This window comes from Cygnus olor, chromosome 17 (assembly GCF_009769625.2).
Source record: "Cygnus olor isolate bCygOlo1 chromosome 17, bCygOlo1.pri.v2, whole genome shotgun sequence".
NCBI classification, from domain to species: Eukaryota; Metazoa; Chordata; class Aves; order Anseriformes; family Anatidae; genus Cygnus; species Cygnus olor.
In genome coordinates this window covers 8,994,427-9,015,555 of record NC_049185.1, presented here as the reverse complement: position 1 = coordinate 9,015,555, position 21,129 = coordinate 8,994,427, and the positions used below count along the sequence as shown (strand labels likewise).

Genomic DNA, 21,129 nt, shown 5'->3' with positions numbered 1-21,129 from the left:
GCGGAGCTCCTGAGGGGAGGGAGCCGCCGCGCGTGCCCGCTGGGGCCGCGGGAGTGCGCGGTGCGCGCCCGCTGAGGGGGGGCGGCGGGAGCGGGGAGGCCGCGGGCGGCCTCCTCGTTCGTGACGGGACGCTTTCCTCGGCTAATTTCGTTGTAGTTCCAAGCCAGCCCTCACATAAAGACCGAGACAACAGGAGCCCCGGCCCGTCTGGTTACTGTGTGCAACACAAACACTAAGCATATATGTACAGCACCAACCAGTTCTTCCTCCCAGGAAAAAATTATGTTCAAATCGCTTCCCATTACATATAGTCGGGCGTCTCTTGCTGCTAGGTGCAGAAGCATCCTCTATTTTTAAATGTTTTCTTTCAGTGCCATAATTACTTTTGACAGTGGTAACGGTTTGAAAGAAAGAAAGAAAAAAAAAAAAGACCTTTAAAATAACACAGACAAATCTTATATATATTAATGATTTATGGTAAAGTATTTGCTATCAAATATAAGGTTTGAGTTTTGTAACTAAAGATAATTGCTTTAATGAGAATTTCTGTAATTGTAAGATTATATCTAATACCAATTATTATAAGACCTAAAAGCCCTCAGGAGAAGGTCCTGGAAATGTAGGTGCTGCACGTCTCATTTTCCATGCATTGGGCTTAACACTCGTACCCTCTGTGCCTAATTTGTTCATTTCTTTAATTGATGTTGTTGCACCAAGTTTTTCCTTTCTGGTCATTTGATACTTGGATGGAGATTGGTTGCCTCATTATCACCTCTCCGTAGGATGTTATTTTAAAAGATCTTTGTGTTGTCAGTTTAAAGAGGTGATAAATACATACTAGACCAGGGTGCTGATTGATTTGCATCCGCATAGCTTTTAGGTATGTAATTGTCTGGTGGGGTGCTAGGAAGTTGATTTGACCATCGATGTACCAGCGTGCATTGCCGCTTCTTTCTGTTTTGTTTCTAATATTCTGTTAATTACCAAAATTGTGATTTTTAAAAGTTCTTTTGCAGGTGGAATGCTTCCTGTTCCTCACACGGCTCAACAGATCAGCCAGGAGCAAAGCAGACAGCAAAACAAACCAAATTCACCAAGCCTGCATAGCTCCTCACCTGCTTCATGCAGCAGGAACCTGGCTTTTCTTCAGCAGATACGACCAGCAGATCATGATAAGAACCATGAGCTTTTGGCCCAAGCTCCAGTTTCCCCACAGCAACAGGTATCAGATTTGCATAGTATGTTGTATGTGGCTTTTAGTGCCTGTTTTGTATGTACTGAAATTGCTGCTGATCTCTGTTCTGCATCATTAAATGGTTCTCTTTGAATACTGGGAAAACTGTCCTCGGAACGAAAGAGGTAATATCGTCTTATTGGAAAGTCTAGACAAGATTAATTGTTGGCACTTCGCTGCTGCTGCTTTCTCTTGAAATTTTACATCCATAAAGCATGCATTTTTTTTTTTCCAATTCACGATGGCTACCCAGCTCTCAGTTTAAAGATTCTTTTGATGGATTCTCATTGAATCTAATTTCATGCTGTGGAGAAAGTTTAGGATGTGTATGCAAAGTTGCAGGTACATTGCTATTTACAGCAAGAGGGAGCACCACTCTAACCTCTCACTGTGAGGCAGTGTTTTCCTTTGTATTGAGACTTTGTGGATGACAGCATTGCTCGAACCTGGGAGAAAGGAGCAAATAGTTTGACTATTTTTTACAGAGGACTTTGCCAAGCACTAATAATTTGTTTCAAGTCGCCCAACTGAACTATATAATGGCTTAAATCTCACTTTACAATAAAACTTTGTGTTCATTTAAATTTAGAATGCTCTGTAGCTAGCAGTATCTCTCCTGTGGTTTTCAGAGTTGCAGACATGCTACGTAATTTTTCTTGAAGAAAGAAAAGGGATGAGAAGAAATCAGGCAGATTCTCTGGGGAAGTAGAATTTGTATTTCTAATGATATCCTAGAAGGAGATTTAATTAAATAGAATCAATTATTTTAATATTTTGTGGAACATATTTAGATTCAAGGAGGAAAAATCACAATGAAAATTTGTATTGCTTGTGCTTACTCACCAGCAGCTGCAGAATGCTTGTATGTGTTAATACAAATGCCATAAACTAAATTGTATGTGAACTTTTTAGGGAATTCTGGCCATCTGCCATTTGGCAGGGCATTTCAGTTTTATGAAAATTCTCACTGTATCAACCTTGCTCTCCTGATGACATTTAGAAATACTATAGTTTAGGAGGAAAAAATACAGTTCTCTAGAGAGAGTATCAGTGCATCTCAAACTTTTCTACAGATTTGATGTAACACTGCCCCATAACAAAGTTCCTCATAGAGCTTTATGTAAATCTACAAAAGATGGGTTATTCATTAGATATTAATAAAGTGCAACTTCAGACCATGCAGAATATCTGCAAGGACTGCAGAATCATTTGTATTGGTTATTTGTGTAACGCTTTTCACAGTGTCTGTCTTGCTTTTGTATTGTGCAATAGTAATAATGATCTTGCTTGAAGGAAAACGAAATTCTGCAGCGAATAACAACACTGAGGAAAGCAGGTTTATGGTCTCTGAAACGTCTGCCCAAACTCCGAGAGGCCCCACGACACAAATCACACCATGATTATCTTTTGGAAGAAATGCAGTGGATGGCAGCAGATTTTCTTCAAGAAAGAAGATGGAAGATGATAAGTGCCAAGAGAGTAATGTGAATTTGATATTTCCTACTAGAAAAGGAGTTGTGGGTAGGAAGAATAGGCAGCGTTTCCGTGGTTAGGACTTAATCACTGAGGGTATATGACTTTTGTTTTCACAAACACAGTGAAGAGGCAAGTTTAGGGCGTATCTGTAAAGGGATTGTATTTTTTCTTTCTTTAGAAACACATTTATTAGATAGAATACATGTAGTGAAAACTTAAAATAATTGTATGTCTTTATTCAGCTAATTATAAGTGTGCATCGTTACCATGAGGATCTGACCCTTCATAAAGAAACATGCAAAAAGAGAGAAGAGAAGCGACTGAAGGCTATTGCTGCTTTTACTGCTAGAGAAATTGAATGTTTCTGGTCCACCATTAAGCAGGTAAATACCTGCCCTACCCCCCTCCTCCTCCCCCCCCAAAGAAGTTCCGAATAAAAACCCCGTGGATTGTAACAACAAGAGTTCTACAACTGAACTTTGTTCGGTCCTCTTGGTGAATATTATACCTTGGTAAAGATAGCTTCACGTTACGATTGCATGAATAATATGAGGCCTTATATGTCATGAGGAGAGTGTTTTACTAAACCTCATTGGTGCAGTTGGCTCACTGTGAACATAAAAGTTTTGATGCAAGTTATTTTGGGGTAGCTCTGAAGTGTTATGTGGATAACTGCTATTAATGGTCAGTTTTGTACATGCTATTCTTGGAGTGCTCTGCATTGTAGCCATGTCTGGATGTCTGTCTGACCACTGAAGAAATGCTAAACAATTCACAGCTGTATTTAAAGCTAAGTGCATTCATATTTGTCACTTTCTTCTGCTCTTTTTCCTCTGCACTCTCTCTACTTTAGGTGGTAGATTTAAAATTGCAAGTAGAGCTAGAAGAGAGGAGAAGGAAAGTATTCAACTGCCAGAACACCTCAAAAAAGGTAATAAGGACCTCAGGCTTTTCTTAGCATAATATTGTGGGACATGCCAGTAGTAACAAAATAAGCTTACCAAAATAAATATTAAGAAAATAATATTTTGTTCTTGAGTTATAAATATCTCCTTTCTCTAGCTCTCTGACTTCCTGTGTGTTACTAAAGCTTTGGTGAATGCACTGTAAAGGCTTTTTGTTGCTGAGTTCTTGTTTGTATCAGTCAGGGTCCCTTGGGGGCCATGAGTGAGACTGAATTCACTAAAACTGTCATATGTGCACCTGTGTCCCACTGCAGGTTGCCCTTGTTTATGTAATCATTTGTCATAAACTGTTTTTTACGTTATTCTTATAGTGTAGATTTCTTATGTTCTTTAGACTCTGGCTTAGCTGTAAGTGGCATCAAACCTTTTAATGGATTGCTCAGTTCAGATGTGGCTGCGCCATTAACTTTATTACTTTGTGCAGAAATAAGAAACTCTATGGTCGAGAAAGAGAGCCTTCAGGAAGATGTGGTGATTACAGACCTACTCATGCCCACTGCAAAGAAATATATGGGAGATTTAGCAGACATGGCTGCTGTTGCAGAAGCGTTGTTACCCAAAGGCAGTGCTCAAATCACAACAGCAGTAAAAAGCAATACTCCGTCTTTGTTACACGGCACTCTTAGAGAGTATCAGAAGACTGGACTAGAGTGGTTGGCAAAGCTCTATAAGATGAATCTTAATGGCATTCTGGCTGATGAAGCTGGACTTGGTAAAACAGTGCAAGTTGTAGCTTTTTTTGCCCACCTGGCATGTAATGAAGGTATGAAATATAGACCTTTTAATATCTATTTTAAAAGTTCATTAGTGAATGTATTTTCAGTAAGGACAAAATTGCTTTTAATATGTGTATGTTAATGTGTATGTTTGTTTAATATGTTAATATGCTTTTAACGAAATGCGTCTGAAATACTTTGTATACAAAAGGAGAGACAACTCCTGCTATTGAGTTTTAGTGCATGTTGTTTGTATGTACACAGTTGCCTTTTCTTGTAAGCTGTGAAGTGATATGTAGTCACTTCCAGTTACGTTGTACTTGTTATCTCTGTAGGTAACTGGGGTCCCATTCTTGTTATTTCCCAAAACTTTAATGTACTGGAGTGGGAGACTGAACTGAAATGCTGGTGTCCTGCTTTGAGAATCCTTCTGTACCTTGGGGATCCAGGAGAACTTCTAAAAACTAGACAGGTATTATGAAACATAGTTTTGTCTACACATTTTCTGAGTAAGGTAAGCATTACACTGAAAGGAAGTATCAGGCTGAATCCCACTTGCACCATTGTGGTTAAAAACTTGAGGATGGCGATCTCACAATCTCCTCCTTTTCTCTATTGTTATGTAACATACGGAAAGCACAAGAAGCATGAAGATACTTTCTCATTTCATGAATGCTGGCTAAAAAGCAGAGTGTGGTATTTACCGATAAAACTTGTTTTGATGACCAGCAGTGGCTAGCCTTTTTAGTGCGTATTTATTTATTGGCATGGTGTTCGTTGTACAGATGTTTTTGACTAATGACTAATCTCTTCCATCTTTGTTCCAATGACTTTTACCTCATCTTAGTATTTGCTGAAGCTTATTAAGAACTTGCGTTGAGTGTTTTTTTTTTTTTTTTTTTGGTTGAGAAACTGATGTATAATCCAGAAGAAACAACAGGAAGTCTGGTGTGTGTTTTGTAGTTTAGAAACCATGTATTTGTTTCCAGGCTTCAAGATTCCATTACACTTATTTGCAAAATATGTTTCTTCCTGTTTTTCTTTTTTTCCCCTCTTATGTTTATTTTTTCCGACTTCCATAGTTGCAAGGAACTTCTTGGATTCCTCCAATGACGCTATTACAACATACCACTTCTAGCCCTCTTTTTGCTCTGATATCTGTCAAAAAATATATCCCTTTAGGATGTTTGTGTTTTTATGTTGCAGGAATGGATTGGCCCCAACAATTTTAACATATGTGTTGCCTCCTGCAAGCACTTCTTCGAAGACTATGAGGCATTCATGAAAGTGCAATGGAGGTACCTAGTTTTAGACGAGAGGCAAAATGGTAATAATCTGACAGAGAAGCACTGGGATGCAGTATTCAGTCTCCACAGGTCTGGAGTATTCATTACAAATTTTCCTTTTGCTTTTGTCTTAGATAATTGCTGAAATAACTTCAGTACTTAAAACTTTTTTTTTCTTGCTGTGATTCAATTTATGAAATAAATTTTGTTATTTGTTATCTTCATCGTGTATAGTAATCACCGCTTACTCTGATGGATACACTTCTGCCTACTGCCCTAAAAGATCTGTGGACCACTGTCTGTTTCCTGATCCCAGAGATTTCCAAATTCTATTTGGATTTTACAAAGGTAGCATCTGCAGAAGGGAATGAGGATCATTACCAGACAGTGGCAATAAGACTGCAGAGAGTATGTCTCCCCTGAGGATAGTGTCTTAATTCTAGTATCTCTTTCTCTGGGGGAACACAATTAAGAAATTATTGTTTTGTATTCTTTTAGGTAGTCCAGTCATTTATTTTGCGGAGGTCCAAAATTCATGTCGAGAAGCAGTTAGCGAGGAAATATGAGCATGTGCTGATGTGTACTCTTTCTAAACGACAGAAGTCAATGTATAAAGACATCCTGTCTCAACCCAGGTACATCTGTTGAGTTGTTCTTAGTTGCTCAATTATTGAAATGATAAGTTAGGAAGCATTCCAGTTACAGTAAGAGAGCTTAACTGTTGGCATATTATTTTTAAGTGAGTCATGGGCAAACCAAAAGATTAAAGTGTGTGGCATAATCATAGTGCTGTGCAGGCTAATCATGTTCCACACTAAGTGGCAATTGCGTTCAGTAATTTCTTCCGTGTTTGTTTTTTTTATATCTAATCCTTTTACAAGGTGAAAAGGAGAATAAATGAACAGTATTTGCAGATTATGGGACAAAACACAGTATTCTATATTTATAACTTAGGCAATTGAGCATGTGCCACAGCTTTTGTTTAAATTTAACACTTGTTTAGGAACTGAATATCCTAGTTTATATTTTACTTCACTTTCCTAATGTGCCTTGTTTACATTTTACAGTGAATTTGATGATTTAAAGTGGTATTTACTCGGGCAATAAAAAACATGGCCTTAATATTGACAATATGTATTTGTATATTATTTCATGCCACTTTCACTTGAAATAGTGGGTATTTAAGAAATGCAGGTTTATAATAATGTGAGTTTTCAAATCAGAATGTATTCTATAAATTATTAAAAGTTTGTGTGGATGTGAGAGAAGCTGGAGGAATGGAAGACTGCATTTTTAAAGTCATACTACAGTAAGTTCAATAAATTGGTTTTGTCAGGTTTATTTAGAAAAACAATTTGAATGCGCAGAAAGACCTAAGCTCCTAAAAAGCACTTTAAAAAACATAATTATATTTTCATTTTAAATAACAGAACTCAAGAATGTCTTAGAAGTGGGCACTTTGTCAGTGTTCTCCATATTCTGATGCAGCTCCTAAGGGTGTGTAATCATCCTGATCTGATAAATCCCCGGCTTCCCAGCTCTTCCTTTGTGCTAGAGACACTGGAGTTTAGAACTGCTTCTCTAGTGCTGAGTGCATTAAGATGGGACCTTTGGAAGGTACGTAGGGAAGTAACTCTCTTGTGTTTGATTTAATTTGACTGGAAGAGCAGGTGGTTTAGGAGTACAATATATTACAAGTCAGGTTCCAATAAATTTCAAAATCTGTGAATTGCTAATTCTTTTAATTCTGAGAAGCAACCACGATGATTATAAATAGTACCTGTTGACTTCATGGCAGTACTGAATTTAGTAGGTAAGCTGGGTATTTGCTGTCCTTATCACAGAAGGTCAGACTATTTTGCAACATTTTCCATTTTCTGATTTTGCTTAAAGTTTCCAGTTAATCTAAAATATTGGATATTGTAATCGAGGGAAAAGTGCCATTCTTGCCCTGTCCTCAGGAGCAGCAAGGGCATAATTAAGCTGTGTACTGCCCTGAAAATGAGAAGCTGTCTCATTTCACAGTTTAGTTGTAACCGTAGTCAGTTGAAGTTACATTGCAACTGATTTCTTCCCTTTTTTTTTTTTTTTTTTTTTTTTTTTTTTCTGGGAAATTCAAATAATTATTCAGTTGAGCCTGTTGGAAAACTGTTGGGGTGGGAGGAGGGTGTCAAGGGCTTGTGGAGGAAGTAGGGTTAATGTATCAAGGTGGGAATGGATGAGACTGGAATCTCAGTTCTACTAAGACAAATGTTTTGACTACAAGCATTGCATTAACTGCAGAGCTTGTAATCCGAGCGTGCTGTCCTGTTGTTGACTCTTGGTAACATGAGCGTAATACTCTATTTTCATGGTAGAGGTTGCTGAAACCTTTTAAAGTAACTGCAGCTGCTCTCTGCAAAATCACATGATACTTGACTCTTCCAAGTTTTCATTTAGTTCTGGCTTCAGCTGTGAGCTTTTTAATCATCAGATAATGTGGAATATTATTACCACTTTTTATAGCTGCACTTGAATGGTAGTAGAATATTTCTTTATTTTGTTTTTCTTAAGCACACAGACCAGTCTCTCTTTGATGTGATTGGGATGGAAGACCAAATGACTCGCTATGAAGCACAAATGCTGCCAAAACTGAAGGTAACTAGGAAGTTTATTGAAGAGATCTACTGTTCTCCTTCATCACCCAGACTCGAGCCAGTGAAACTCAAACCAAATAGGTATGCAATGTTCTAGTGATTTTTTTAAGTACCGGGTGAAAATGAATAATATTTGTGAGTGCTGAGGGGGTACATTCAGATGCATTTGTTTGTCTTGCTATTTTGTTTCCAAACTGATTGCTGATGGGACTCTATTTGAGTCTTCTGAGGGAAAGCAAACTGCATTTTACCACTTGATAGTTCTTTTCAGTTATGAAGGCTCACTTGTGATCCTTATTGCCAAACTCAGAAACACAACAGACTTCAAGTCTGTTGAACATTGGAAGTGATTTCTGCTGTAGAGAGTTTCCTAAGCATAATAATTAAATCTTCTCCTCCTAATTCATTTTAACACTAAGATGCACTTGCAATGCACTTAAATCTCTGTTTTTTCTTTTTTTTTTCTTTCTTTCTATGCGTGGAAAAGAGGCTTGCTGATGAATTTTGACCTTTTGTTTGTTCTGTTGAACCTACTCTCTGAAAATCAATTGGGAGAGTCATTTTTCAGTGTTGGACTTCAGTAACCATACTTTGCTTTTATCAGATTAATGTATTGTAGAGTGTTTACCTAAACATTGCTCTGACTTATTCTACAGCAGAATTACATTAGCTCCAAGACAGCTTGTGTAACACATGGCTGTAACAGATGACAAGGAGGAGGTCCTGCACTAGTTCTATTAGGCAGTTCTGCCAGAATGAAGCTTTGTCAGCTAATGAAATCTGAGAGTTGGAAGAGAGAGATTTTTTTTTTTAAAAGTCAAACAGAACAGATCTCATTCTTTTGCTGTTTAGACACCTTTAGTTTCCCTGAAGTAGTGTATATGAAACAATTACTGTGAAGTCAGCTGTTTCAGTGTGTTTTTAAAACCAGACTGTATGAATAATTTGTAGACATTCAAGATGCATGGAAGTAGAGATCCTCTGCTTTTTGTCCTTATATTGCACCCAGCCACAGTTAAGATTTTGCTTTGTTAAGAAGTTTGACCTTTATTAGCATCTTCTGGGGAGGTTTTTTGCTGTTTCCAAACTCCAAAGATGATAAAGGTATTTGGGAGATCTGTGTTCCTTGTATTCCTTCACATAATCTTTCAGAGATGGTTGGAGCCTCAGAGCATTCAGCATACCTTACGTTTAATAGTATATTGTATCTCCTCTGCATGCTTTAAGTCCACAAGAGAAGCAAAATCTCTCCTGCTGTACACTCTGCAGCTCTTCTAGGTCAGATTACTGATTAAAACTATTTGTTTTTTAACTTAATTTGTGTATTAGGATGAAGGGACTAACAACTTCCTCATGTATGGTTTTTATATGTGTAGTAAGATGGATTTGTTAATTTTTAGGTTATTTACACCAGTGCAGTATGGACAAAAACCCGAAGGCAGGACTCGAGTCTTCACAAGGTCTCAATTGCAGCAGACAGTGGACACAGCAACGGTTATGGCAGACCACCATGAGAAAATACAAAGACGACAACCCCTTGCCATGTTTTCAGAATTTCAGCATAGACAAGGTGTGCGGTACACATAAAGTGTTGCTTTCTGACTTTCTCATATAATTACATATTTTTATATTGTTCAAAGTTGGAGGAGAAATAAGGTTGTACTGTTCTAAGAGCTCCTTACGTTGCTAAAAATGAACAGTGAAGGAGAAAAATCTCTAATCCTGTGGTTGTCTTCTCCAATAACTTCGCATAAAATATACCTGTGCAGATTCTTGAAGCCCTCACAAAGTCTGTACGTTATCAATTCATACAAATATACATGTGAAATACCAGTCAAGCAGTTAGCATCTAGGAAATTATCCTCACTGAGGGAAGAACATTTCGCGTGTAGTTTAAGAACAAACAGAGAGACCTAGTCTGTTTGCATTTAAGTGCAACCCAGGAGTCATGTCTGGAGTAAAATTCCTCTTCACTGGAAATACAGCACATAAGTGTAAGGTAAGCATGAAATCTTCGAGTTTACAGTGAGGAAATTATTTTTAAACTTTGTACCTTTTTTGTCTTAACAGCCAGCAAGGCAGTACTCGGCCCAATGGCTTCCACTACTGGAGCACAAGAGAGAATTGGTCAGCCAGAGAAACCTGTAACGTTACAGTTTAGAGGGAAAACTTTTACTTTGTCTTACAGTCAATTCTGTCTGCTTGTTGGTAGACAGTCTTTGAAGCAACAAGGTGTGACATTATGCAGTACACTTTTATTTTTTTAAACAGTGAATCTGTTGCTTGTCTTTAAATTTGTTTCTTTCTAGAAGAGCATGGAACTTCAGTGAAGCTCATTGATCAGCTTGAGTTCGTTTTTTTTTTTCTTTTCCATTTTTGAATTATTCAGAAATGGAAACCATAGAAGCTAGAATATCCTAATATTTTAATGTCATGTCTGTGAAATTAAATGGAATTATTTTTCTTCACTAAAATATTTTTCTTGTCTTGCTGCTTTCCTGGAAAAATGAATTTATTAATTCATTTAATTATAACAGTGGATGACTCAAGCACTAAATCTAGATTGATATCTACACATTGGTGTCCAACTCAGGTATTACACTAACTCTTTATATGATAGAGTACTTACTTGATCACAAACAATGTAACATATACAAGATTCATGTGTGGTTATCTGTTCACTGAAATAGACAAAGCTTTTATTTTTAAAGTATGTAGCATCCACTAGTCTCATCCACCTGTCATAGTGGACTCTCCAATGGTGTTTTGAAATGCCATTATATTTTTTTCTGGTAGGCATAGAGTAGGAAAGCAGTTTTATTTTCCATTAAATACCAAACTTAATGTTTGTGATGCAAGGACAGATATTATTCTAATCATTATTTTTTTCATATTTGCTTCTTCTTTCATATCAATTCAAAGAACACTCACATTAACTAAATTATCTTATTTTCATCTTTCTTCTGCACAGATTTCTTTTCTTCTGTCTGGTCAAAATATGTTCAGAAAAAATATATATATATTTTTATTTTTAAAGGGTACCACAGAAGAAAAAAGACAACTAAAGGAACACCTGGACAAAATATATTTGAGGAATGAGCGTCGTTGTTCCCGAACCCCCTTGTATGGCAGAGACTTGTTAGAAATTTGTTCGTGGATCAATGAAAGAAAAATTTCTCAGCACTATCCTGCCAGGATTAACAAATGGGGCTGGGCTGGCTTTGCAAATTGCTTTCCATATTCAAGTACTTCGGAGATTCTAAAGGATCCACTGCAAGAACTCATTCTGACACTAAAGCACCAAAAGATTGCCCTGAAGGATATTGTTACTAGGTAATTGAGACAAATCCGTCTGCAGTCTTTGCACAAATTTTAATGGGAGTATGCTACCATCCAACACCATTCAAAATAGCATTTAACAGTTTATTTAACATAAATATCCAAAAGAGATAAGCGTGTTACCTTGTTTTATTCTTACTGCAGGCTAAATTCATTTATGCTGAATCGACTTTGCATCCCTAATCTATAATTTCAGATCATCCTAAAATTTTAAAACTCTTAATAGTTCCATGGCAATTGTTTTCAGTTATATAGCAATTCTCTATTTTCAAGCATGACATACCTTGGTTTTGTTGTTGTTTTTGTTTTGTTTTTTTGTTTTTTATTGTGAATTATTACCAAAAATATGGGAGTTGTAAGTTAGAGGGAAGCTTGTCTTGGTAACTTTAGGGATAGTGGTAATTTCCTTATGTCTTCTGATCTTGAGTGTTTTTATATTTCCCTGATGTTAACATAAAACTTCCATCTACTGATTTACTTTCAACTACCTTTAGCCAAGTCCTTTATGCTTCCATGGAGACATCTGCATTTTTACTGTTTTTAAGAAGTTAAAATGTTAAAAAATAATATATTAAAGTTTGCTTTTCTGTTTTAGAGGCCTCTGTGTGTTGCCAGCTGTAGTTGTTGCTCCTCCATGTTTGTATGTAGCAAATCCTCCTTATTCATATACCCATGAAATGAAGGTCTTCAAGTTTAATCTGAAGGAACAGCTACTGTCCTTCTTCCATCCAGTGCAGCAGATAGCAAGGCCTCATTTTATACAGTTTCCAGACCCCCAACTGGTGCAACTTGATTCAGGTATTAAAAAAACAAACAAACAACAACAACCAAAAAAACAACACACACACACAAAGCTACCTTTTACAACTGTTCAAATACAGTTTCTGTAATTGCTAAATGCTGCCTGCAGAACCTTCAAGTTCTTATTTCATAAACAGGCAAGATGGAAGCGCTAGCTGTTTTGCTTCAGAAATTGAAAGGAAGAGGGCATCGTGTACTGATTTTGACGCAGATGATTCCAATGCTTGATATACTGGAGCTTTTCTTAGACTTCCATTTTCTCACGTACATAAGAGTTGGTAAGACTGATGCTCACGTTTGCCATTATCTGGTAAGAGGACATCTTACTCAAGTTAATAGTGAATAGATGCTCATAGTGGGAGGGAAAATGCTTAAATGTCATTTAACGCATTCAAAGAATTTATTTGCATAAGTTCATTAGTTATTTAAGCAAAATATATATGTGTCTGTAGCACAAAATACCTAATTATGTACAAAATATGTCAGTCATATTACTATTTGATGAAGCATCCAGGGTGTTTCTGAGAGATGTGCCGTAAGTTGTCCTATATGTATATATGAGTAATTTGTGCTTGAAATACAGATGTTTAATTTCACAATAGTGTTTTGAATAATTGCTTTTACTTTCTGTGTCTGTAGGCATCTACATTACTAACACTTCAAGCATAGCTCCTGTTTTTATGTTGGTACTTCCTCAGCCTTACTCCAGGGGCTTTTGTTTCTGTAGAGTGCCCTGGCATTGCCTGAGGATAAACTCAAAGCATGCTCATTTCCCTCCCCAGTAAGATTCTTGGTATCCTTTGGGGCCTACCGTTTGAGCAAACATTAGTGATATAGATACATTATTCTTTTCTTTCTTTTGATTTCAGATTGCCTTATTATGTTTTCTGTCAGATGCACTATAAAACATAAAGGAGTACTTTGGTTTAAAGCAACACAAGTCAGCACAGTAGAAGGGATTCAATTTAGTCAATAGAGAAGAAAAATGAAGCATGCACAGAATGTAATAACCCAGTCAGGTGTGCTTAGTCATAGGACAAAAATATGACTACTGTCATAGACCTGTAGATTTTATCAGGTTGAATGCACCATAAATTGATATTTTTAATGCTCCATAAATTAATTTTGAACTGCGTAGATTTGTAACATGGACTTTCAGATGTATTAAGCTTGCCAACATTTTAAGTTATGTTTAGGAATTAATCAGAAGGCAGCTTTTCTGATCTTCTCATTTTTTGAAAAGTTTGTACAGAGATTTATGCTTTATTAATGTGAATTTGTAATTAGGTTATTTGTCTCTGCATTTTAGGAATCCATAAAAAGCTTCAACCAAGACAAGAGATTCTTCTGTGCTATTGTTTCTTCCCACACTCCTTCTACAGGTGTCAGCCATGTAGATGCGGACACTGTTGTGTTCTATGATATTGATTTAGATCCACTGTCAGATAAAAAGGCTAAAGAGTGGTGTGATAGAATTGCAAGAGGCAGAGATATTCACATATACAGGTGACTCTTACGCTGACAAATAGGTGTTTTAAAATGAAAAATAGAGCGATGATATTTCTAGGGGAAACCAGGATTTTTGTCTGAGGTTATTGTTGTAGTCTACATAATCTGGTTCCTCTGTGAAACTAAAATTGAATACAAAGTTTTCTACAAAAATACCTGGTGGTCCCTCAACTGGCATTGTTGCTCACTGTGGTAGTTGAGGAACACTAGAAATGGAACAATTGAGTTTCAGGAAGTTTCACTGTGTTCTAGGGAACAGTATTTAATATGTTTCTTTGTTTTACAGGCTTGTAAGTGGTAATTCTGTAGAAGAGAGGCTGTTGAAAAATGGTATTAAACATCTGATTCAAGAAGTGGCTACTCAGGGAGATGACTGTTCAGGAGAATTTTTAACTCAGGTACTTCAATATTGAGAATATGAATGTTTTTTTTTTGACATGTTAAAAAAAGTGCTTTACTGTATCAGAGTCAGAGTTTTAAACTATTTTAAAACTATTTTTGTTGTTTTAGTCAAATGAAATCACATTTCCTACAGCAAAAGGTTTCAAATGTGTCAGTAACCTGACTTGTTTTAAAACTGAGTTTTAAGATGATTAAAAAACTTCTGGCATGATACATGTTTCATTAGGCTCTTTGTACTGAGTGTGGAAAAGAGGATTCCAAAAAGTTTACAGAAGAGACACGATCTGACATAAGAGATGACATAGATTCAGAGTTGTATAATTCAAGAAATACCACGGCTCCTTCGCAGTTAGAAGAGCTGGCTAGCTTTGTGGATCAGGTATGATGATTTCTCTGGATTTACAAAAACCTTTAGAGATATTCAATATTTACTATCCTGTGCAACGAGCCATTTGGCTTTCACAAAGTACCTGATTTCCACTTCACTTACATGAAACTGTTCTGTGTAAACGTAAATATTGAAACAGTCCTGGGAGGTACTCAGAGCTTGTCGGCAGATCTGTTCACATACAGAAACACTTAAGTCACCAAATGTTCTCCTGAAGATTGTGACTTGCTTTTGACTAAATTGTGATATAAACTTGTCTTACAGCCCTATGCTTTGCCGGATATTTGTGCTTTTTCTTAGAAGCTTTGGGTCTCTTTCTTTTAATTCACAAAATGACTATTCTTAGCACTTGTTAAGCTCTGTCGGATTCCAATTTATTTCTTTTTTTTTTTTTGGCTACTAGTGCAGAACCCAAGTAACAGCCTGCTTATTAACAAGCTGTCAAGAGTCTGCAGACTAACTTGGATGGGTTTCTTTCTTTTTTTTTTTTTTTTTTTTTTCAGTTAGCAAAATGGTGGGCAATATTTGGAGCCTACTCTCAGTTATCCTGGTGGAATGTCAGCAGACTAACTAGGGACCAGAATGCCAAACTTTGGTCCTTGGGTCTCTTCTCTGCCTTAATCACGGTGCTGGTGTTTGCAACCGAAATAAATACATTATTATTTTTTTCCTGTTGTTGTTTGTTTGCTTTTAAATCACTGGTTATTTATATGTGTTTCTAATTCTAAAGCTAAATAACTAGCAGCTTGACAAAATGTTTTTCTGAATAGCTTACACCAATTGAAAAATATGCATTGAATTTCTTGGAATCGTCTCATACTATGAATGATCAAAAAAGCAAGAAAGTCAGCAAGGTAAGGGACTGTATTTCATTTCTGGAGTAATTAATAAAAACAAAAGTTAAATTTGTAAAACCAGAAAACCCCAACATTTGCCAGATTTTCTTTTCTTTCCTTTTTGTTTGTTTGTTTTTGTTTAGGAGCACTGAAATTTTGCTTGAAATGATTGTGCTCTAAAAACACATTGATTCCTAACTAACAGGTAGACATATTTCACTTTCTCTTTAATGGCATAAGTCCTTGCCCATGAATGAAAACGCAGTTTAACTAACTTTGCTATCACTACTAGCCTATAAAAAGTGAATTTATGATGTAGTTACCAGGCTCAAATCTGTGGCAATTCACAGCTGTTAGCATTGTTATTGTGAAAAGCTGTAATATTTTAAAGTGTAATTTTTTTTTCCCCAAAAGGAGTTAAAAACTGCAAACATAAAATGGGAATACCAGCATGCCGAGGAGCTGAAAAAGGCAAAAGAAAAAACTCAGCAGGCAGTGAAAGAAGAACTCTTAACCTATACCAGACAGGATGCTTACAACATGGTAACATCAAGGGATCTACAAGTCCCGGCTTTTCAAAAAATTTGCATGTTGCAACTATGAACTTCGTGTATTTAAGGATGTCTGTAAAATTCCTATTGTACTTGTCTTGTACCCTTGCACAAATATTGTTCTTTTGAACGTGAAGGTGTCAGTCTGTGGACGGCAGTAATTTTGTAGAGTAGTCGATTGCAGTTCCAGGTCAACCTACCAATCCACAGTCCTCCTGTGGAAACAGCAGTTATATATCAAGACGATATTAACTGAAGGAGGAGACTCAGCAAAATATATTGCCTTTTGAAAATTAAGATTTATTTCTTAATTATTTTTTTGTAATGCATTTTTTTTATTATAGTTACTGCAAACATGCTTATGTTTATAAATGCTAGGTTCTGTGGTGAACAATGCATTGGGGTATCAAAAATTCCTTTTCTCGTACAGGAATTTGTCTGTGAAAGACCAGATGGACAAGTAGAAGTTATGCCTGTAAGTCAACGACTCCTATTTCATCTGAAGGAAACCTTATGTAAAAACACTTTAATGGCAAACTGTGATGTTTCTTTTTTATTATTATTAATTTTGTTTTTAAGATTTGGACTCCCCCTGTTGTACCTGAGAATCACAATGATGTCTACACTGATTCTGTTATGTGTCTGATGTACAGTAGTACCCCAATACCAGAGTCTAAGCTTCCACCTCCGTTTGTCAGGAAGGCACGTAAGCGGCAGAGAACAGATCTGCCTTGTAAGTTGGATTTGGAATTGCATTGGAAGATGCAGTGACATTTTTGTGGGAAACGATATGAAACCTCTTTTTGCAAGAATACCTTTACGTTTGTAGTTTAAAATTTTAGGCATGCATGTACTGTTATTTCTGTTACGCTTGACATTGCTTAGACAAAACATAGTAGGATATAGTGAGAGCAGAGGGATTTTTTCTTCTTTTCTTTGCTATTTTTTTTTTTAAAATGCATATTTTCTTCCTGAAGTGAGAAGCTGTTTAAAAATGATTGATCAAGTCACATACAGTACTAGTAGACCATAGATAGAAGGTACTTGCATTCAGAAAAGCACTGTGAAAGGCTTATCATTATTCATATCATTTGTAGCAGTCAGTTTTCTGTCATGATCTTATTGCATGAAGTTCCCTTCTTACTGGAAATTGTACTTTGTCCTGTCAATAAGCTCCAGGTGAAAGAAAGAAACATTGCCGTAGAAGGATTCCTCCACCTTCGCTTTTTGATCAAGTGACTCCAAGAACATTGAAAACACGACAAAAGAGCAAAGCCCAGAAGGCCCACCTCTTGGTAAAACAGCAAGTGTATTTTGCAAGACCTTTGTCAGCTCACATCAAGTCAGCTGCTGGCACTTGGCAAGATAGTCCTGCATGGCTAATTAGTGAAGATGTGGCACTGTTAAAAGTAAGACTTTGTCTTCAGAACAGAACTTCATTGATTTAAAAAAAAAAAAAAAAAAAAAAAAAGTTACCTTGAAGCTTATTACAGCTTCTGTAGATCTTGATTAACATGCGTTTATACATATCTGTATGCTCAAAAAAAGCATTTAAAGCATGACACTAGATTTCTCTCTGTTCCCTAGGCGGTGAAACAGTTACTGGCACTTCCTTTAAACCTTGCTATCCTGTCGCCAGCGCAGACAGTGAACTGGGACTTTGTCAGCGATGTTGTTAACTCTTGTAACTATGTTTGTCGCTCCCCAGAACAATGCCAAAATCATTACATAAAAACATTTGTAGGTGCAGAAGGAAAGGTGAGTTTCAATTGAGATATGCATTACATTATGATGCAAACCTGTAACCTACTTGTTGCAGGCTTTTTGTTGTCGTTTGGTTATTTTTTTTGTTTATTCCTCATTGCTGTTAGTGGACTATGCCAGTGTTTAATAGGCAGAATCATAACTATTTTTTTAATACAAATAAATGCTAGTAAATATCTTCCCCTGTCAGTATGGCTACTATAGGATGTATTTTTTTATAGTTTCCTTACACTTAAAAATATTAATTTTCCCATTGCTGTATGAATATTATGACCTTGAATGTACCACTTTCCACTCTAGTATATTACAAATAAGAAGACAGTGAAGCTATTTATTTTATCTTTTATTTAAGAGATAGGATATGAATTGTCTTCAGTCATGAATATTGTAAACTGTTTTTTGAAGGAGGGCATTTGTGACTACTTTGGTACCTGTGTCTTCAATTTCTACTTGTTCCAGAACATAAATGGTTATCCTCTTCGTGTTAGACAAGCCTATCCTAAAGACAAGAATTCTGAGCATAATCAAATCTATATGAACCATTTTGAGCTGATGACAATGACTGCTAGAAAAAGAAGTTTCTCAAACAGGTTTCTGTAAGTTTACTTCTACCATCAATTACAATTTTCCCCAGATTTAACATTTAATCGCATTGGTGGCTTGATCGGTGATTTTTTTGTTTGTTTGTTTCCTCTTAAGCACAAATGTATTTCACAGTGGCATTTCTCTTGTCAGAGGTGTTGTGATGACAATCAGCCTTGAGTTAAAGTAGTGCATTTAGTATCAAAGATCAAATCTGCATTTTGCCGATGTAAAGAAAAGCTTCTAGTACTGCTCCATGTGATATACCAGGAGGGTCAGCCCAGGCCTTCCTTAACTCTGTTCTTAGGTCCAACAATATAGCTATCACATTTCTAGGTAGAGAACTGGCTAGAGTTCCCTGCTAATCCCCAGCTCCCCAGTTTTGTTGAATCTTAATCAGAGTTCTATTCCAGACTTTTAAAATTCCTTGTCTTAAAATGTCACGAATATTAAAACAGTTGCACAAAATTCAGTTAGTGTAAGTTATTTTATTTACTTCCAGTGTAGGCAACTATGACAAGCCATTTATGTCTGAAGTTGTTTCCAGCTCTGCAGAGCCTATGACGACAATGGAAAAGGTCTGTTCAGTTTTTACACGTTTATTCCATTCTGTTAATTCTTTTTAATATGGTTTTAAAATTCTTTTAAATTTCAAATGTTTTTAATTACTTTTTCTTTCATATAAAAACAATTGCAAAGGCTGGAAATTAGGAAAAATTATAAGGGTTTTTGAAAGCCTGAAAATTATTCAATATGGGATTTGACTGCCTAATCCCCTCTATCAGTGCCACAAAGCTATCAGTTGTCTGTTCCAGATCTGTTCTCTTACACCTTGGTATTTTAGCAATGTCAGAAACAGGCAACTGTGTTACATATATATAATTTTTTTTTTGTCAAGTCAGAATTTTCTGTCACAATTATTGGTATAGATAAATAGGAATTAATTTCAGCATAAATCTTCACATGACTTCATGGTAACAACCATGTTTTTGCTCTACTCAAAGTTAAAACAATTAAAGAGGATTATTGAGTTAGCTTCCTCTCCTTCCCCTACTTCTGTTGTCATAGGCATTGACTGAAGATGTAGTAGCTCCACAGCTGCAGGAGTGGCAGCCTCCTCAGAAGCAAGATGAGGGACAAACAGTGGAGCAAGTCCAAACTCAGTCAACCACAATGGGGAACACAGGTGAGAAACAAAACCATGATTGCCATGTGGTGTGTGAATTCAGTTCACTCCTGAAGTTGCATGCAGAGACACATGTTCTTCTCAGCTAAATGATTCTGTAATTCATGTGCACTTATGGCGTCTGTTTTGAATTCACTGAGGCTGCCTGTGGGACTCTCAACAAATCTGGAGAACTGGGATGCTGAGTAACAAGAGTATTTGGTATTATCTGAGCTGAGGTCATTGGAGATGGACTTAAATGTAAATTAAAATTACAGTTTTGTTCAAGAATAAAAGAACACTATTCAACAAACAAGGATAGACAAGCTCCTTCTTAAAGATACAAGGCTTTGGGTTTCATTCCACAGTGGATTTTCTGATTATGAAAAAGGCATTCCATACACAGAGTGGAACAAATGTCATCTGACGGTACTAATATAATTGTTCTCATTCAAGGTATTTATCTCCATCAGTGGAAGAATTTCTTAAGTCTTCACATCCTCTTCTGTGGTCACTTTGCAACACTTGTAAACATAAAAAATACAATAGTTTGTTTTATGGTACTTACAGGCCTCAGGAAGTATGCTCACTCCAGCCACAGCTACATTGCAGCAGATGTCCACAGTACCCGCTGTTGCAGCACAGCCGAACCTGTAACTCCCTGTCAGTTTTTTCAAGCAGAAGCACTCGACAGCATGCGTTGTGACTCTCAGTCTGATGGCAACTGTATACATGCAGATACTTTAGATGATTCAGTTTATGTTAGGTAATCTTTTACTTTACATTCTGCTGTTGAAAATAAATGCCTCAAGTCGTTAGTAAATATCATTGTTCACTTTTAAATTGGCAATATGTGAAAATGATGGGAGAACACTCTTTCATTAAGTCCTTTACTCTTCAGATAACAGTGTAGTTCATTTTAATTACATACAAATATGTTGGTATTTAAAATTACATTTTCTGTCACTTCTTTTCAATTTTATCTTAAATACATCCACATTCTATACTTTTAGCTAGTAACAACTGTTTTTCTAAAATTTAGATTTAGTCGCAAAAAGTTCCAGGAACACAGTCCTGATCATCAGACTACAGTCATTTCTCCGGCACAGGTGAAATCAATACAGAAGTTACCCTGAGGGTAGGCAGCAGGCACCTGTCTCCCCATGGAAAACATGCAGCCTGGATTCCAGCACACGTGGCATTTTTACTAGCCGATGTGAAAAGTAGTAAATGTATTTCTGTTATGTAAACGACAGCAGTTGTTCTTTATCAGGTGCCTTTTTTTCTTCAATATTTTTCTTTAAATTTTAGCAAAGTGTTTCCTTCCTTCTCAGGCAGTGGAACGAGTTGCCCAGGGAGGTGGTGGTGTCACTGTCCCTGGGGCTGTTTAAGGAGAGGCTGGATCTGGTGCTTGGGGACATGGCTTAGCGGGGGACGTGGGTGGTAGGGGGGTGGTTGGACCAGATGATCCTGAAGGTC

At 36.7% G+C, this 21,129-nt stretch overlaps 3 protein-coding genes and 1 non-coding gene across 4 annotated transcripts; all 4 read left to right on the top strand.

Annotated features, from left to right (window-relative positions):
• Positions 1-605: 605 nt before the first annotated feature.
• On the top strand, positions 606-5,815 carry LOC121079829 (E1A-binding protein p400-like). Its single transcript, XM_040577579.1, has 5 exons — positions 606-1,222; positions 2,953-3,093; positions 3,564-3,641; positions 5,598-5,689; positions 5,812-5,815. The coding sequence occupies exons 1-5, from the start codon at positions 1,022-1,024 to the stop codon at positions 5,813-5,815; spliced, it is 516 nt and encodes a 171-aa protein (XP_040433513.1). The 5' UTR covers positions 606-1,021.
• On the top strand, positions 5,435-10,649 carry LOC121079738 (E1A-binding protein p400-like). Its single transcript, XM_040577367.1, has 7 exons — positions 5,435-5,767; positions 5,912-6,085; positions 6,176-6,312; positions 7,108-7,294; positions 8,231-8,394; positions 9,714-9,883; positions 10,384-10,649. Exons 2-7 carry the CDS (start codon positions 5,930-5,932, stop codon positions 10,578-10,580), a joined length of 1,011 nt encoding a protein of 336 aa, XP_040433301.1. The 5' UTR covers positions 5,435-5,767; positions 5,912-5,929; the 3' UTR covers positions 10,581-10,649.
• Positions 10,650-10,866: 217 nt separating this feature from the next.
• LOC121079737 (E1A-binding protein p400-like) lies at positions 10,867-20,672 on the top strand. The gene is made up of 17 exons (XM_040577366.1): positions 10,867-10,906; positions 11,351-11,646; positions 12,248-12,450; positions 12,591-12,763; positions 13,763-13,959; positions 14,249-14,360; positions 14,591-14,743; positions 15,523-15,606; positions 16,003-16,131; positions 16,570-16,614; positions 16,719-16,872; positions 17,313-17,548; positions 17,727-17,897; positions 18,363-18,499; positions 18,988-19,063; positions 19,554-19,671; positions 20,221-20,672. The coding sequence occupies exons 3-17, from the start codon at positions 12,330-12,332 to the stop codon at positions 20,418-20,420; spliced, it is 2,106 nt and encodes a 701-aa protein (XP_040433300.1). The 5' UTR covers positions 10,867-10,906; positions 11,351-11,646; positions 12,248-12,329; the 3' UTR covers positions 20,421-20,672.
• Positions 13,143-13,280, top strand: LOC121079896. Its single transcript, XR_005825207.1, has one exon. It is a non-coding gene; the product is annotated as a small nucleolar RNA SNORA49 (small nucleolar RNA).
• Positions 20,673-21,129: the final 457 nt, after the last annotated feature.

Excerpts from the sequence above, each read along its gene's own strand:
- LOC121079738 (XM_040577367.1), top strand. The coding sequence starts at position 5,930 with ATGGATACACTTCTGCCTACTGCCCTAAAAGATCTGTGGACCACTGTC. Across the intron at positions 6,086-6,175 it reads TGGCAATAAGACTGCAGAGA|GTAGTCCAGTCATTTATTTT; the intron begins GTATGTCTCCCC and ends GTATTCTTTTAG. Across the intron at positions 8,395-9,713 it reads GTGAAACTCAAACCAAATAG|GTTATTTACACCAGTGCAGT; the intron begins GTATGCAATGTT and ends GTTAATTTTTAG.
- LOC121079737 (XM_040577366.1), top strand. The coding sequence starts at position 12,330 with ATGAAGGTCTTCAAGTTTAATCTGAAGGAACAGCTACTGTCCTTCTTC. Across the intron at positions 12,764-13,762 it reads CTCACGTTTGCCATTATCTG|GAATCCATAAAAAGCTTCAA; the intron begins GTAAGAGGACAT and ends TCTGCATTTTAG. Across the intron at positions 16,132-16,569 it reads GACAGGATGCTTACAACATG|GAATTTGTCTGTGAAAGACC; the intron begins GTAACATCAAGG and ends TTTCTCGTACAG.
- LOC121079829 (XM_040577579.1), top strand. The coding sequence starts at position 1,022 with ATGCTTCCTGTTCCTCACACGGCTCAACAGATCAGCCAGGAGCAAAGC. Across the intron at positions 3,094-3,563 it reads TCTGGTCCACCATTAAGCAG|GTGGTAGATTTAAAATTGCA; the intron begins GTAAATACCTGC and ends TCTCTACTTTAG. Across the intron at positions 3,642-5,597 it reads GCCAGAACACCTCAAAAAAG|GAATGGATTGGCCCCAACAA; the intron begins GTAATAAGGACC and ends TTTATGTTGCAG.